At 61.6% G+C, this 15,826-nt stretch overlaps 2 protein-coding genes across 4 annotated transcripts in view; both read left to right on the top strand.

Annotated features, from left to right (window-relative positions):
- Positions 1-9,297, top strand: part of ELL (elongation factor for RNA polymerase II) — a 63,988-nt gene extending 54,691 nt beyond the window's left edge. The window contains exons 7-12 of one of the 2 annotated variants that reach the window (XM_084884691.1): positions 561-657; positions 1,878-2,355; positions 5,223-5,289; positions 5,538-5,709; positions 6,777-6,821; positions 7,387-9,297. In XM_084884691.1, the coding sequence (XP_084740817.1) occupies positions 561-657; positions 1,878-2,355; positions 5,223-5,289; positions 5,538-5,709; positions 6,777-6,821; positions 7,387-7,503 (976 nt within the window). In that variant the 3' untranslated portion in view covers positions 7,504-9,297. Of the gene's footprint in view, positions 1-560; positions 658-1,874; positions 2,356-5,222; positions 5,290-5,537; positions 5,710-6,776; positions 6,822-7,386 lie in introns of both variants that reach the window. The other variant, XM_084884690.1, reaches the window with a different exon arrangement.
- A 123-nt stretch (positions 9,298-9,420) lies between these two features.
- ISYNA1 (inositol-3-phosphate synthase 1) lies at positions 9,421-15,781 on the top strand. 2 transcript variants are annotated; one of them, XM_084884696.1, is made up of 11 exons: positions 9,421-9,813; positions 12,795-12,923; positions 13,034-13,195; positions 13,432-13,564; positions 13,657-13,850; positions 14,027-14,176; positions 14,254-14,469; positions 14,589-14,753; positions 14,834-14,947; positions 15,033-15,250; positions 15,356-15,781. In XM_084884696.1, exons 1-11 carry the CDS (start codon positions 9,805-9,807, stop codon positions 15,624-15,626), a joined length of 1,761 nt encoding a protein of 586 aa, XP_084740822.1. In that variant the 5' UTR covers positions 9,421-9,804; the 3' UTR covers positions 15,627-15,781. The 2 variants fall into 2 exon arrangements, with proteins under 2 accessions (XP_084740822.1, XP_084740823.1); XM_084884697.1 differs by lacking the exon at positions 9,421-9,813 and adding an exon at positions 12,499-12,520.
- The last annotated feature ends 45 nt before the right edge of the window (positions 15,782-15,826 follow it).

Genomic DNA, 15,826 nt, shown 5'->3' with positions numbered 1-15,826 from the left:
GTGGACCAGTAGCCACCCCTGCCATCCACAAGGAGGCGCTGTGGCCTGTGCTCTCAGGAAGGAGGTGCTGGACCCAGGAGGCCTTCCTGTCACCGACCAGGGCGTCGCAGTTCTCTTCTGTTCTCTAGGTTTCTGCTGTCATCCTCATATTAGGGTAAACATTGAGTGGCCAGCAACCCAGTATCCCAGCTTCCATGGGAAATAGTACAGACCTGGAGTGTTTGGTCAATTTTCTATGGTTCCCTGGCAGCAGGAGTCCAGATGAGTGGGTGATTAGTTGATCCTTCTCTGGGCACAGGACACCGGTGGCAGTCCTCTGGGCAGCGAGGCCACAGCTGACGGGCAGCTATGGATAAAACTAGGACAGGTTGTACTCCGGCAGCTCTGCCCACCAGGCCCCGACATACCTGTTATGCTCACCCTCCTCTGGTTCAGGGCAGCAGCCCCTCCCCATGTCACTCGGCAGAGGTGGAAATGCAGTGTCAGTGCAGAGACCGGTGAGCCTGGGTGTGCCTCGGGTACTGCTGCCAGCCACCACCCAGCCCGATTCTCCTTCGCAGAAAGCTGTGCCAGCCACAGAGTGCAGGTGGCCTCCCTGGAGAACCTGCTGCCGCCAGCCCTCCGAGAGAGCACGGGAGCTCAGCCTCACCCCCCCAGGTAGGAGCGGTGGGCGTGGGCATGGCAACATGGCGCTGCGGGTGCTTGTGGAGGAGAGTGTCTCAGCCAGAGCCGGTGGCCTGGCCCAGGCCTGGTGTTTGGGAGCCTGTTGAGCTCTTGGCTCAAAGCCTGGGACATTTCTTCAACCAATGAGCAGCCGGCTGCCTGGCTTCCCCGGGCGGGAGGCCTGGCCCAGGACCGGGGTGTGCTTTCCTTGGACACCTCCCAGCAGTGGCCCGGGAGGACAGCACTGGGCTGCCCCGAGCCTCGTGTCCGCTGGCCTGTCATGGGTAAAGTCCTGTGTGCTGGCTGCGGGACGGAATGGCACCTAGCGGGCCTGTGAGCAGCGGCTGCTGCATTTTAGGCAGTAGCCAGGAAGGGCGGCAGGGCTGGATGGGGGCAGCACTCGCCTGGCTCTGACTGGGGTTCTTTGGCTGTGCCCCTTTCATCACTGCTTGGGCTTTTTGGTAAAAATTATCCCCACCTTTGTGCTCTGACTTGGGAGTCCCACATTCGGGCCCCTTTCCTCCCCCTCCACCTCTCCCTCCTCTTCACCCGCCTCTTCTTCCCTCTCTCCCTCATCTCCTCCTCCTCCTCCTCCGGCCTGGAGCACCCAACACACATGGAAAAGCCAGGTCCATGCACACCCCAGCTGTGAGGCCTCATTTCACTCACTTCTCCCCCCTGCCCTGGGCCTGCCATCTGCATCTTTCTCTCTTTAGCTGTTTTCCTGGATCAGGGCCACCTGGTCCAGTGCTGGTTCCCCTTCTACGCTCTGTCCTTGCCTCTCACATACCTCAGTCTAATCATCTGTGAAATGGCCATGAGACCTGCACCATGTCAATGGGCTGCCGTGAGATCGAAGTAGTCAGGGGTTTGGGGTGATGGGTCTCAGCCACTGGGGCTGCCCTGTGTCCCTCAGATTTGGCTTGTCATCTGGGGAAGATGCTGAACACAGCGACATTTTAGTCCAGTCTCTGCAGGTGGATGGGCCAGTAATCTGATGACGTAGCTGCCCTTCCTTCCTCTGCGTGTGTCCTTGGGATGGGCACCAGAGGCCTAACTGGTGTGTGGGCGCCCCTGTGTGGCTGGAGTGGGCCTTGCAGGTGGGCACTGCTGCTCACTTAGCTCAGGTTGGCCTGTTACTGCCAAGTCCCGGGGATGCCAGCCACTTCAGACACAGGCGCCCCTCTAACATGATCTCTCTTTCTTCCCAGAAGCGTCCTCAGCCTCCTGACTTCATTGACCCTCTGGCCAACAAGAAACCACGGATATCGCACTTCACCCAGAGAGCTCAGCCCGCCGCCAACGGGAAGCTGAACGCGCCCCATGGCCGGGAGGCCCTACCGCCCACCCTCGGCCCACTGGCGGGCACAGATGCCCACCTCCCCCCACGGCTGGATCCTCCGAGGGCACACGACCCTCTGGCCGATGTCAGCAATGACCTGGGCCACAGCGGCCGGGACTGTGATCACGGGGAAACGGCCACCCCAGCCCCTGCGTCCTGCCTTAGCCTTCCCCTGCTGAAGGACTGCGCCCAGCCCAGCAGGCCCCACGGTGGCTTGTCTCGTGGCAAGTCTAAGAAGAAGTCTAAGAAGCACAAGGACAAGGACAAGGACAGGGCAGCTGGGGACAGGCATCGAGCCCGGCCGCCAGAACTCGTGTCTGGCTCCCTTGGAGCCCCGCCAGTCAACCTGGGTAGGTGCTGAGGAGCAGGCCTGGGCAGGGGCGCTGCAGGAGGTTACTGCCAGGAGCCTGAGCACCAGCTCCACATAATGCCAAGGGTGCCACAATGCCCCGTGCACCCCATGTTAGCTCACTCCGCACATGCAGCCCCTTTGTACCCCGTGTTCTCACACCGGGCATCAGTGAATGACTCAGAGGTCTTGGCCCAGAGCCTTCTGCAATCCTTTATGTCCCAGGCCAGCACTGGGGACTAGAGACACAGATCCGACCAAGCTGAGGCTCATGGGAGGGGCAGTGCATGGGCATAGGAACAAGTTCCAGGCACAGACACTGAGAGGGGGCAGGGAAAGCCAAGGGAATGGCCTGGCAGGAGGAGGGCAGCACCTGGGCTGCCATGGGCCTCGTGTGGCCTGGCCATCCTGTGGAGAGAGGGTTTGGGAGGTTCACAGGACAGCGGGCAGCAGGAGCCAGATGGTCACACAGCCAGCTGGCTGTTGAGAAATCTGGGGTCTCAGCAGCAGGGTGAGGGATGGTACAAGGCCTGTCTGGGCTATGTACTGAGCAAGAAAACCTGTGGGGCCGAGGGACATGGGGAGGCATGTGGACAGGCCAGGCTGGTGCAGAGCCTGGGCCACCCTGAGTCACAGCCCAGGCACCTGAGCTGTGATTGATCAGTATGTATCAAAGCAATCACAGTGTGCCACCCGACTCTCACCCCCCCTCCCCCCGCCCCCATACACACATGCAGTAGTCCCAGGCTTGCGCCTGGTGTGGCTCTGGCTTCCTTTCCCCAGGAAGGGTCCGAATAGGGGCATTCCTGGTAGCAAAGCCGTCTTTCCTTCAGGTTTTTTAAGGAGTTATTTGACTGCCCTCCAGAAACGCTGTTACAGACCCTCCCTGTGGCTGGGGGGGCAAGTCCTAGCAGACACGGGGTCAGACCTGGGGAGACAGACTGGAGAAGGTGGCCTGACTTCCTGGGTGCCCTTCTCACCCATCTTGGCCAGGGAGACAGGTCCCAGCTGCCTGGTCCAGTGGCATGTCCTCCCCATGGGAGAAGCCAGACCCTGTGCCTCTGGCAGGGCCCTGGGAAGGAGGAAGAAGGGGGCCAGGAAGTGGTAGCCCAGGTTGGCCCCACACACATGGGGCTCAGATCTTGCCTGTTGTGAGTCGGCCAGGCAGCTCATACCCAGTCCCCAGGCTGAGGAAGAAAGGAAGGTTTAGAATCAGGCAAACCGGGAAGAGGAAAGGGATGGCTGAGCACCAGAAGCTGTGTCTGGCATTGGTGATCGTCTAGCAGGTTAACCAAATGATAACGATAATGGGTGTGCTCAGAGCCCTCCTCGCCCGCGCTGCTCTGGGCATGGGATGTGCTGTGCGTGTGCGGGCAAACATACTTCCCCGAACAGTGCGTGGTTCCCTGGCTTCAGGCCCCTCCGGCTCCGGAGAAGAACCCAGGCCAGCACCTGGAGAAGCTTCCTGCACTGATTTAACCACTGACCCCTAGCCTAACCCTGTTGTCCCAGCCCCATCTAATGATTACCTCTGACCCGAGAGGTGCGCCTGCCCCCACCTGTCAGGCAGGTGACACTGTTCCCCCAGCCCCAGCCTGGGGCCCCCATTCATCCCAGAGCTACCCTCTGGCACCTTCATCACCCCCCTGTGCTAAGACCACTCCTGGGACCTGTGCCCACCCCCGAACAGCATCAGGCCATGGGCCACTCCTGTGGCTTCAGGATGGCTTTCTGGGCACTGCAGTGTGCTGGGCGGGCGGCTTGGGTGAGCTTCCTCTGGGGCCTGAGTGTGAACTCACAGACACATCCCCTGACCCTGTCCCTGGAGGCACAGGAGGAGCTGGTGGAGTGATGGGGGTTAAGAAAGGGGACAGGTGGAGGTGGGGGTTGAGGAGCAGCCATGGGGTTTGTTGTCAGTGAAACAGGCTCCATGGCAGGAATCACCTCAGCTGTCACCAGGGAGGCCCAGTACTCCAGCAGGAGTCGGAGCCTCAATGCAACAAAACATCCCTAGAGGCCTGCCTTGTGCTGGGCATGGGTCCTGGGAACGTGGACTGAACCCTCACATATATGTCCATCAGGCTTCAGTCCAGGCGGACACAGCCTCATCATATACAATAAAAATCGCCCCCTCAGCCGGGAGTTAGACCAGGGGGCAGCCCCCCTCCCCACGGGCCTGGCCCAATAGGCCCTGATTGGGGCAGACCAGCCAAACCCACCCGCGCACAAATTCATGTCCTGGGCCTCTGGTTAAACACTCAGGTACAGGTGGGGGTGTACTGCAGGGTGGCCTAGTGCCCAGATGCCTGCCATCTAAGTGTTAAACCAAGAGAGGGCTTGGCAAACTGCTCTCCTCTTACAAAGTGATAAAACCTCTTCATCTCAAAAAGACAGGAGTAGACAGACTCTATTGTAGCTTGAGCTGACTATGGCCCGGGCAGGCCTTGGTCCCTTGACCTCGGTCCCCACCACCGGGACAACCTGGGGTGCTCCCCTTTAGGACTGGCCCGGCCCGGCCTTGCCCTGGGGCTGCCCTTCGGGTCCCAAAGCCTGCCGTCTAGAAGGAGGAATGGGAGCATCCTGTGGAGCTCAGCCACTGACTCACAGAGAGGCGTGCAGGCAGGTTCAGGGTTCCCCCCAGCGCCATCTGACTTCCTCCTTTATGGCTGGAGACTAAACACCTCAGGGACTTGGTTGCTCTGCACCCCCACAGCTGTGGTTTGAGAACATGCACGCCCACATAATGGAAGGGCAGAGGTTCTGGGTCCAGCAGTGTCCTGCAGTCTCTCACTGCCTCTCTGCCGTCCCTTCCATGTTGTTCAGGCAATGAAGCCTGAACCTTTTGCAGATCTTGTTTGCTCTTTGTAGGTTTAAATGGGACCTGCAACAGCTCAAGTGTCCCCACGTCCACTTCAGAGACACCAGACTACTTGCTGTGAGTACTTCCTTCCGTCTGGCTGCTCTTCTCCCAGGAGTTTCACCCCTGCCTCTCCCCCCCACCCCCTACCCTCTCCTGCACTGCAGCTAAGCAGTGGCAGGACTAAGTCCAAGTCCCTGGGTGCCAGTTCCGTCCCCTCGGCTTGTTCTAGGCCAGGCTCTTCCTGGCTGCGGCTGGCTATGCAGCCACAGGTACTCCAGCCTCTACAGCAGCCCCTGAGCCCCGCCGTTCTCTCCCTTTTCCAGAAAATATGCCACTATCTCCTCCTCAGAGCAGCGCCAGAGCTACAAGAACGACTTCAACGCCGAGTACAGTGAGTACCGAGACCTGCACGCCCGCATCGAGCAGATCACACGGCGGTTCACGCAGCTGGACGCCCAGCTCCGGCAGCTCTCGCAGGGCTCCGAGGAGTACGAGGTAGAGCTCCCCGCGGCGCCCTCCCCTGGGGAGATGGGTCTGTTCCTCACAGTCCAGCTACGCCCACGGCCTCCACACCTGTCTGCTGCCCTTGGTGAGGAGGGGCTGAGCCAGCATTTTGATCCCTCGTGGACTGGCAGGTGGCCGTCCCTTGCTGGTCACTTGGTTCCGGCCTGGGTCTGGGCTCGGCCTGGTTGGCCTCTGCAATGAGGACATTGGCATCAACTCTGCAGGTGGAGCGTGAGCCCCGGAGGCAGGGATGCTTCTTAGAGCAACCAGAGGCCAAGGCAGGGACACTGGGTTGTGGCCCCTGTGTCCTGCCTGTGAGAGTGCCTGGATCCTCTGCGGCCCACTGCCCATATTCGGGACACCCCGGCCGGGAGGGGAAAGGCCAGGCCACACGGCACCGCATGGCCCCGCTGTGCGCCGTCGGAGCCACAGTGGGAAGTGGGAGGGGAGGTGGTCCTGTGGTTCCCACCTGTGCTATGGCAGGCCTGGCACGTGGTCTCCCTTAGCCCCCGGGGGAGCGCCCTGCAGTGGAGGGTCTTGGTCTCCAGCCCTAGAACACCAGCCTCCCTTTTGAGCCACCTTTTAGCGCTCGTCACCTGACTACAGGGGGTCAGGGTCTGTCTCCACCGGCCAGGCCTCTTTGGTTCCAGAGGAGGAAGAGAGACGGGCCTCAGGATAGCAAGCCTCCTTCTTGCTCCTGTGTGGACATGCCCCCGATCTCCCTGCACCCCAGGTTGTCAGGGGCCTCTGTGCTTAGCCTGGAACAGTGGACAGGCCAGCTGGGGTGCAAGGGAGGAGGGTATCTGCCTGCTCGTTGGCCCCTCCCCTGGGCTGCCTTGTCCCTGAGCCTGGGCCGCTGCACCTTGCCCCCTGGTCCAGCTTCCTTCCCCAGCCTGTCCCCCCTCTGTGCTTAGGTCAGCTCCTCAGGGCCACTGGAGACTATTGTCCCCCGGCCAGCGGTGACTGCAGGTCCTGGGTTATCAGGGAGGCGCCTCACTCCCTCACTGGGAGCTTCCTGCAGGTGAGGTCATTGTTTTCTTTCTTTTGTTTTCCTGTAGACTACTCGTGGGCAGATTTTGCAGGAGTATCGCAAAATCAAAAAGGTAAATATCCACCCCACTGTGGGGAGGGGGTGGGCAGCGCCCTCCAGCGCTCCCCCTGCTCGGTGAACAGCCCCTAACGTCAGGGAGAGGAGGAGAGTTCAAGCTTCAGCTGCTAATTTGGCCAGGGCGCCCGCCTCACGGGCTCGGCCTGGGGTCCCTGAAGATAGTGAGGTAGCTCCTCGCCTGGCCAGGGTGATATCAGCTCTTATTCCTGAAGGCCACTGGCTGGGATCGCCATGCCTGTGTCTGCATGCCAGCTGGTTCCCTGCCAGCCAGGCCCTGGCTCAGCCAGGTTTCTGCTGATCTTGCCTCTGACCCGCATCCTGGCCACGGTCCCATTTCCCAGGGTAGGGCCTGGGGCTTGGGAGGGAAGCCAGCCGAGGGCTCTGGCCCAAGGTGGAGCAGGGGTCCCTGTCACTGCCCAGTGGGCACTGGCCTGGAAGCAGGAGCCATGGAAGGCTGAGGTGGCAGGTAGCTAGCATCTTCACACAGGACAGCTCCCATTACAGCCATGCTCCCCATGACAGCGGCTGCAGGATTGGCTCACCCTGCTGCTCTCTTGCAGACCAATACCAACTACAGCCAGGAGAAGCACCGTTGTGAGTACCTGCACAGCAAGCTGGCCCACATCAAGAGGCTCATTGCCGAGTATGACCAGCGGCAGCTGCAGCCTTGGCCCTAGCCCCAGCCACAGGGCAGGAGCGCCCTCCCTGGATTGACCTTCTGGATGGCGAGGAAGCTGGGGCTTTGGGGGCGGGGAGAGCTAAAAAAGGGGAAATTTTTTATTTAACAAAATAAACACGAGGAAGACACATTTATCTGAGCCAGCAACGCCGGCTTTCGGGGAGGCTCTGCGGACCTGGCACCCACAGGGCACAGGTCCAGGTGGGCTGTCCCCATCCCTGAGCCCCGCACCTCCAGATCGGCCCCAACCAGGACGGCTCCCGGGAAGCCCACCTCTTCGCTGACTGCAGCCCACGGGGCTTCAGCTTCCTCTCACCAGAAGACTTGGCTGGCTTGCCTGCCTTTTCTAGTTTTATACAAAGACAGCCACTTTTAGCTACTGCTCATGAGACTTGAGTCTATTTTTGTATAAAAGAGAAAGCATCTTTTTTTCTAAACCTGTGCCTCCCCTCCTTGGACGCCCAGAGTCTAGGCGCTGCCTGAGTCCTTTCTGCAGTATTACAGATGCCATTGGGGAGTTGGGCAGGGTGTCGGCCTTGGTCCCCTCCCATGCTGGGCTCTGGCCGAGTGCCTGGCCAGGCCCTCCAGGCGCAAGCAACGGTGGGCTCTCTAAGGGGGTGTGCAGGCAGGTCAACCCCAGGCCTGTTTTGAGAACTCCAGCTGGCCCCCAGAGCGGCTGGGGGAGCCCCTGCCCTGCCCCCTCTTTCAGGGCCTCAGCTGTTGGGGCTCTGGGGTTCTCTGTGCTACAAGCTCATTATGCAGCTACAGTGCTGGACTTTATTCCATGTTCTCAATTTCCCCTTTGCTGCTGCTTTTTATGTTGTACTGTTGAGACCTCACTCCATTCCTCAGTCCCCTTATGGGTCCTGGGGTCGTCTTAGCAGAGCCATCATGGGGTATGCACTCAGGGAGGGGCTGGGGTTGGTGAGGTCAGGGGGCCTCCGAGAGGGAGCACAGGCTGTATGGATACCCCAATTGCTGCTTAGTCACTGTGCCTAGTATAGTGTCCTCCAGAGCATCGGGAGCTGTGTGTACGTGTGTGCCCGGGGCACCAGGGCGTGGCGGGGTCTGAGGTTTGTACGTAAGATTGAGAGCCACCTTCAGTGGGGTGCCCCCTCCCCCCGCAGGAGAGCGGCATGCTCACTCACAGCTGTGTGTGAGCCGCGGGGTGTCTCCTGATGGTTCCCAAAGAGCAGGTTTCTGGGAAACCTGCACGCCCAACAGTCTCTTCCACGGCCCCTGGGTCAGAGCACCGAGGAAGCTCATCCTTCATGTTTTCCTAGCTGTTATGTCGTTTTTCATTTGGGACACAGTGGGCGAAGGGCTGAGCAGACCCTGGGCCCCAAGCTGTGCGGACAGCTGTGTTTGTGGACAGGCGGTCTGGTGACAAGGATGTTTGAGGAGGCCCAGCCCTCTGCCCTGGGAACCTGGTCAGCGGACTCTCAATTGAATTTTATTTTCGTTGTTGTTTTTCTTCCTTTTCAGGAATTATGAAGCTAAGAAAAGTTTTGTGCTTTGGGGGTTGATGGACAAAAGTTCTAGCTGATTAAATATGGTCTTAACTTATTGATACTGTTTATTTTTTTTTCTTTTTAATGTACTGTGGAGGAAAACTATTTTGAGCCATGGAGTTGGTGTTTACAAGAACTTTTCACTTTTGCCAAAATGTTACAAATGAGAAGCACCCACGTCTTCAGTTTCCTAATATTTTCTTAAAGATCTAGTGTCCTTTTTGTACACTAAACAGGTGAATGCTGATTTTTCAACCTACAATAAATTTCACTGAACTGAACCTAGCAGCCCAGGCTGCATGGGTGTGTTGGTGTGTCTGTCACAGCCGGGTGGCCCTGGGCCTGTGTGGAGCTGGGCTGGGATCAGGCAATGGTGAGGGGGCAGAGAAGGCATTCTAGACCGCCTGCCTGAGCCCTGCCAGCGGGTGAGCCTGGTGAAGCCAGCAGGTGGAGCCTGGCCTCGGTGCCAGGGCAGGAGGCTAAGACCGCCTGGTCACAGGTAAGAGGAACCGGGGAGGCAGGGCCGTGGCAGCCACAGCAGGTGTGAGTGGGTGGGCTGTGTCAAGCAGGGGGGTCCCCCAGGCTCCAGCAGCACCATGTGGGGTAAGGAGAGCACCCTTATTTGGGTAAGCAACTTGCGATTGGTGAAAACAGTGGTAACTTTATTGTTAGTTCCTCCTAGGGCTGGCACTCTGGGGTCTCCCTTATGCCGCCACTGAGCGCAGGGATGCTAAGGTCCATTGGAGCCCCACAGGCCCAGGACAGCAGTGGTATGCCGGCCCTGACCCATGTTCCAGGTGAGCCAAAGACGGAGATCCTGGGCTCCAAGGACGGTGGGGTTGGTGGGGGTGGGGGGTGTTTATTTTGGGAGGGAAAAACAGATAAAGAGTGAGACCAGGATTAATGTCGAGGGGTCAGGGATGTAAGCCTCAGCTGGCCAGCGACCTTGGCCTGCGTTCTGAGGAGGCTCAGGAATCGGGTGTGGGAGGCGAGGTCAGGTGAGCCTGGCAGGGCAGAGTATGTACCCTGCTCCCCACTGGCCTGGCTGCCATTCTTCCAGGGGTAACATGGCCATCCCTGTCTCCACACCTCAAGGCCCAGGCTGACACCTGCCTTCGGTCCTGTCCTGTCACGCCTGCCTCTGCCAGCCTTGCCCATAGCACCCCACATCGCCTGGCGCCACCCTGGCCATCACCTCTTTAGTGTGCTGCAGCCACAGGCACTTGGTTCCCTGGCCAGCCTTCCTAAATCAAGGACAGCACGAGTCCAGTCCCCCACCCCCCACGCCTGCAGACCACCATGGCTGAGGGGCTTGATACTCCCCATCCCCTCCTGCCACGCACTAGATAACATTCCTGATTGTCCTCACCAGCACCCAGACCCCACAGCCGCTCCTGGGCACAGGCCCCCTGGGCGCTGGCATGCAGCAGTGATCAAGAAAGCTCCGCCTTGCCCTCAGGAGACGGTGGTCTCTGGGGAGACAGTGGTCCGGTCTGGAACGGTCCCCAGTTGCTGACCACCTTGCCTCCAGGCAGCACTCGGCTGGTGCTGCATACCCAGCAGCCCTTGCAGTCACCTTCATAGGGAGGAACAGTCCCAGCTGTTCCGCTAACCTCAGCACTGCCCCCCCATGAGCCCGCCGGGCCGGCTCTGCCCCACCAGCCGCCTCCTGGCACCTCCCACACGCGGCCTGAGAATGCCCGCCTCCCCAGGGCTGCATCCTGGGGCATTTCTCTCTGCACAGCCCCATGACATGTCTGGCCTGGAGGTGCAAGCTCCCTCTGAGCCTCCGATTCCAACGGGACATCCAACAGTTAATTTCTGCGGCTGGCGTCACCCCAAGCTTCAGCTGCTCAGTCCCACAGACCGCCCCCGCCCCACTTCAGACACCAGCCACAAGTCCCCGGCCGCCCTTACTTCTGAACAACTGGCTGTAAATTGGGCTTTCAGACAGCCCCTGTAGGCTTGGTGACTTTCTGGAATGGCTCACAGTGTTCAGAAAACCAACAGCCAAAGGGAGGAGATGCAAGGGCAAGGTCTGGAGACCAGCATGGGGCTCTTTGCCCGCCTGGTGGGCCCCTTCCCAGCACCTTGTGTTTTCACCCGTGCTCCGTGGTTAGGGGGTTGTATGGATGCTACATCACATAGGCATCACTGAGTAAGTCACTGGCTTTGCCTAGGAACTGGGACAAAACCCAAACACTTATACCATAGTCTGTCCCCAGCCCCGAGGCCTGCCTGGTCCCACACCACCTTCCTTCCCTCCCCAGCTGCCTGTTCATCTGCTCCTGAATGCACTCCCCCAGGTTTTTGTCTGGGCAGCTCTTCATATCTCTTGATGTCTTCAGATCTGAAGACACCCCCCCCCCCCCAGCAGCCACCTCCTACAGGCAGCCCGCCCTGACCAGCCCTCCGAGTTCCCTCCAGCTGGGGATGCTTTAGTCCAGTGGCTGCCAGCCTGTCAGACCTCACAAACACCAGTGGTCTGTGGACCACTGGTTAGCGACTGCTGCTCTAGTCCGTTACCAACTCCGCACACTGGGGCCCTTTGAGAGCAAAGCCTGGGGCCGGGCTTAGAGCCCTGCCGCCCTGTCCCCACAAGATCAGGCCCTGACCATGTTTCCTGCGAAAGTTCCCAGCTATCCACCTTCTGGGCCAGCTCCAGTGGTGGAAACTTTTCAGCCAGAGTAGGCTGCTTGTTTTGGAAAGTTCCTGGGGGAGCAACCCCCGCCTGCCCACCAGGTTCCCACGCTCCCTTATCACAGGGGCTAGCAGGATGCGGTGGTGTGCAAGCCTAGCTCCTCCCCAGCTGGCTGGCTGGGTCCTTCCCCTTCCCTTTCTCCCTTTCCCATTCCCTTCTCTCCCTCACCCACCCAACAGCCACCCTCCACCCTTGCCCTGCCAAGGCCTGCTACCGCTGGGAACCGCGGTGTCCCAGGACGCACCCCCACCCCCCACCCCCGTGAACCGTTAGAGGGCCCGGTGCTTGGCTGTTACTGAGGAAAGGAGGGGAAGCAGCCTGGGCTGGAAGAGTGTCTGGCTTTGAGGTATAGTCCTAGCTCAGTCTTCTGCCTCAGTTTCCCCTATAGTATCTTGAACCCAGGGACACCTACTCTCATAGGCCCATAGGCCCAGCAACCCTGTTTTGTAACTGGGGCCTGGTGCTCACTTGCAGCCTTAATGTCCTCTTTTGTGAAATGGAGCTAAGAGGCTGGGCTCCCTCACGGGCTGTGGTGAGAAGTGAATCCGTGCACCCCGTGCTGGGGCCGGGTCTACAGCCCATGTTAATGCCCGCCAGCGCCCGACGGGGCGGACGAATGATAGCCTCCTGGGCTCTGCGCTCTAGGGCCTCGAACCCGAGTCCAAGGCCACTGCCGGCCCTCCCCCACCCCCTCTCCCCAGCGCGGGAGGAGCGAGAGGCGGGGTGAGGGCGGGGCCGGGGGCTCTTTTCTTCAGAGTTCCAGCGCCCTGAGCTCAGCGCCTGTCGGAACGGACTCTGCGCCGGTGAGTGGGGCTCTGGATGGGGTGCGGGTCCAGGGACTCAACTGACTCCGCGGTGAGTGGGGCCCTGGTGGGGTGCGGGTCCGGTTAGGGCGTGGTGCCCACACGCCAAGGCTGCGGGTCCCCGCCGGGGCGCACACAGGAATCAATGAGTGCGTAAGTGGAACAACAAATCGATGTCTCTCTCTCTCCCTCCCTCCCCCCAACCCGCTCTCTCAAATCAATAATATGAAAACCAAAGCACACTCGGTTTGTTCTCGTCTCCCCATGCCCCCAGCTCGCTGCGATGGCGGCTGCAGCGCAGTTTGTGGTCGAGAGCCCCGACGTGGTGTACAGCCCTGAGGCCATCGAGGCGCAGTACGAGTACCGGACGACCAGCGTCAGCCGCGAGGACGGCGTCCTCAAGGTGGGCTGGGGGTCGGGGGGCCGGGGGGCCGGGGGGCCCAGAGAGCCAGGAGCGGGTGGGACTGCCCAACGTCCGGGCTCCGGGCTCACTGGACCCCCGCCCGCCCTCAGGTGCACCCCTCAGCCACGCGCTTCACCTTCCGCACCGCCCGCCAGGTGCCCCGGCTCGGGGTCATGCTGGTCGGCTGGGGCGGCAACAACGGCTCCACGCTCACCGCCGCCGTGCTGGCCAACCGGCTGCGCCTGTCCTGGCCCACCCGCACGGGCCGCAAGGTGGGGGTCGAACGGGGCGCTGCGGCACCGAGGCTCCGCCGGAGCCCGAGCAGGAGATTGGCTCCGAGAGGATGGGTCCACGGGGCGGGGCTTCCGCGGGGGCGGGGACTCCCAGGAGCGGAGCCTGAGGGGGTGACGGGCTCTGGGCCGGTACCTCCAGCGGGGGAGTAGCTTCCACTGCGGAGGCTCACACCACGCCCACCCATGTTCCCACCCCCACCCTCCGCCGCCCCCAGGCCGCCAACTACTACGGCTCGCTGACGCAGGCGGGCACCGTTAACCTGGGCCTGGATGCCAAAGGCAAAGAGGTGTTCGTGCCCTTCCACGCGCTGCTGCCCATGGTGTCGCCGGACGACCTCGTGTTCGACGGTGGGCGGGGCCCTGGGCCGGGGTTGGGGTGGGAAGCGGGGTGTGGAGGGGACCGGCTGTGGGACCTGGCTGACCCTGAGGATCACCCCCAGGCTGGGACATCTCTTCGCTGAACCTGGCGGAGGCCATGCGGCGCGCGCAGGTGCTGGACTGGGGGCTGCAGGAACAGCTGCGGCCGCACATGGAGACGCTGCGCCCCAGGCCCTCCGTCTACATCCCCGAGTTCATCGCCGCCAACCAGAGCGGGCGCGCGGACAACCTCATCCCCGGCACGCGCGCGCAGCAGGTGCAGCACTTGCTCCCACTTCCGTTGGCCCCTCTCCCTGCCTCCTGTTTCCCATTGGCCCCTCGTTGCCCTCCTTTTGTCCCCATGCCCCCATCCCGAGGGTCCCGGCCTCTGCACTCGGGGAGGTTAGTAGTCCAGGGCTCCACAGGGGATCTGTACAACCCCCTGCCCCCCAGTTGGAGCAGATCCGAAGGGACATCCGTGACTTCCGGTCCTCCGCGGGGCTGGACAAAGTCATTGTGCTGTGGACAGCAAACACGGAGCGCTTCTGCGAGCTGGTCCCGGGCCTCAACGACACCGCGGAAAACCTTCTGCGTACCATTCAGGTGGGTGCACCCGGAGCGGAGCGTGGCCAGGGCCGGCCCCAAGGACCCCTCCCCTGACCGTCTTCCCGCGCCCACAGCTAGGACTGGAGGTGTCGCCCTCCACGCTCTTCGCCGTGGCCAGCATCCTGGAGGGCTGCGCCTTCCTCAACGGGTCCCCACAGAACACGCTGGTGCCCGGGGCGCTCGAGCTCGCCTCACAGCGCCGCGTGTTTGTGGGCGGCGATGACTTCAAGTCAGGCCAGACCAAGGTCAAGTCCGTGCTGGTTGACTTCCTCATCAGCTCTGGCCTCAAGGTGGGTAGGCCTGGGGGATGCCTGGTTCAGGGGGTGGGGGCTAACCCCGAGCTTTGGGCTCCCGGGTCGCTCTTCCATCACGGGGTCCGCAGCATCCTCACGGGCCTTTGTTCTCACAGCCCATGTCCATCGTGAGCTACAACCACCTGGGCAACAACGACGGGCAGAACCTGTCGGCGCCGTCGCAGTTCCGCTCCAAGGAGGTGTCCAAGAGCGGCGTGGTGGACGACATGGTGCAGAGCAACCCGGTGCTCTACGCGCCCGGCGAGGAGCCCGACCACTGCGTGTGTGGGGTGCAGGCGGGGGGGGGCAGGGGGCACCTGGTAGAGGAGGGCCGTCCGTGTGACCCCGTTCTGCCCCCCAGGTGGTTATCAAGTATGTGCCGTACGTGGGCGACAGCAAACGCGCGATGGACGAGTACACGTCGGAGCTGATGCTGGGCGGCACCAACACGCTGGTGCTGCACAACACCTGTGAGGTGTGGAATGTGCGGGGACAGGAGTGGGGACCCCCCCCCCCCCCGCCTGCCTGCACCACCCACCCCTGACCCACTGGCCCCGCAGGACTCGCTCCTGGCCGCGCCCATCATGCTGGACCTGGTGCTGCTGACGGAGCTGTGCCAGCGCGTGAGCTTCTGTACCGACTCGGACCTGGAGCCTCAGGGCTTCCACCCGGTGCTGTCCCTGCTCGGCTTCCTCTTCAAGGCACCGCTGGCTCCTACGGGCAGCCCTGTGGTCAACTCGCTCTTCCGGCAGCGCAGCTGCATCGAGAACATCTTCAGGTGCGCCCCCCTGGGGTGCCCACCCTCGGTCTGATGCTCATTCAGGCAGGGCTGCTCAGGGGTGCTAGGGATCGGAGGCCCCACTGAATCCCCTCCATCCTGCAGGGCCTGTGTGGGGCTCCCGCCGCAGAACCACATGCTTCTGGAGCACAAGATGGAACGCCCCTGCCTCAAGCGAGTCCGGCCTGGGGCCACCGCCAGCCCTGTGTCTTACAAGAAAGAACTGGCACCGCCGGCCCCCGACAGCTGCACTGGGGATGCCATCGGGCACCCGCAGGATGCCATCGGGCACCCGCAGGATGCCATCGGGCACCCGCAGGATGCCATTGGGCACCCGCAGGATGCCATCGGGCACCTGCAGGTGCACACCGCCTGAGGCAGTGGCCGCGCAGCTCCCAGCAGCCCCTCTCCCCCCCTCTGCCCCCCGCCCCACTGGCCCACCCTCCCAGGCCTCCCAGACAATAAAGGCATTGCCACTGCCAGCTCCTCCTGTGGGTTTTGGGGGGCTGTGACCTAACCCTAACCACCCCCACCTTTTCACCTGGCAAAGACTCACCCACCCTTCAAAACTGTGTC

Source organism: Pipistrellus hanaki (genome assembly GCF_964339955.1).
Source record: "Pipistrellus hanaki genome assembly, chromosome: 5".
Taxonomy (NCBI): domain Eukaryota; kingdom Metazoa; phylum Chordata; class Mammalia; order Chiroptera; family Vespertilionidae; genus Pipistrellus; species Pipistrellus hanaki.
This window is presented reverse-complemented; position numbering and strand designations above follow the sequence as displayed.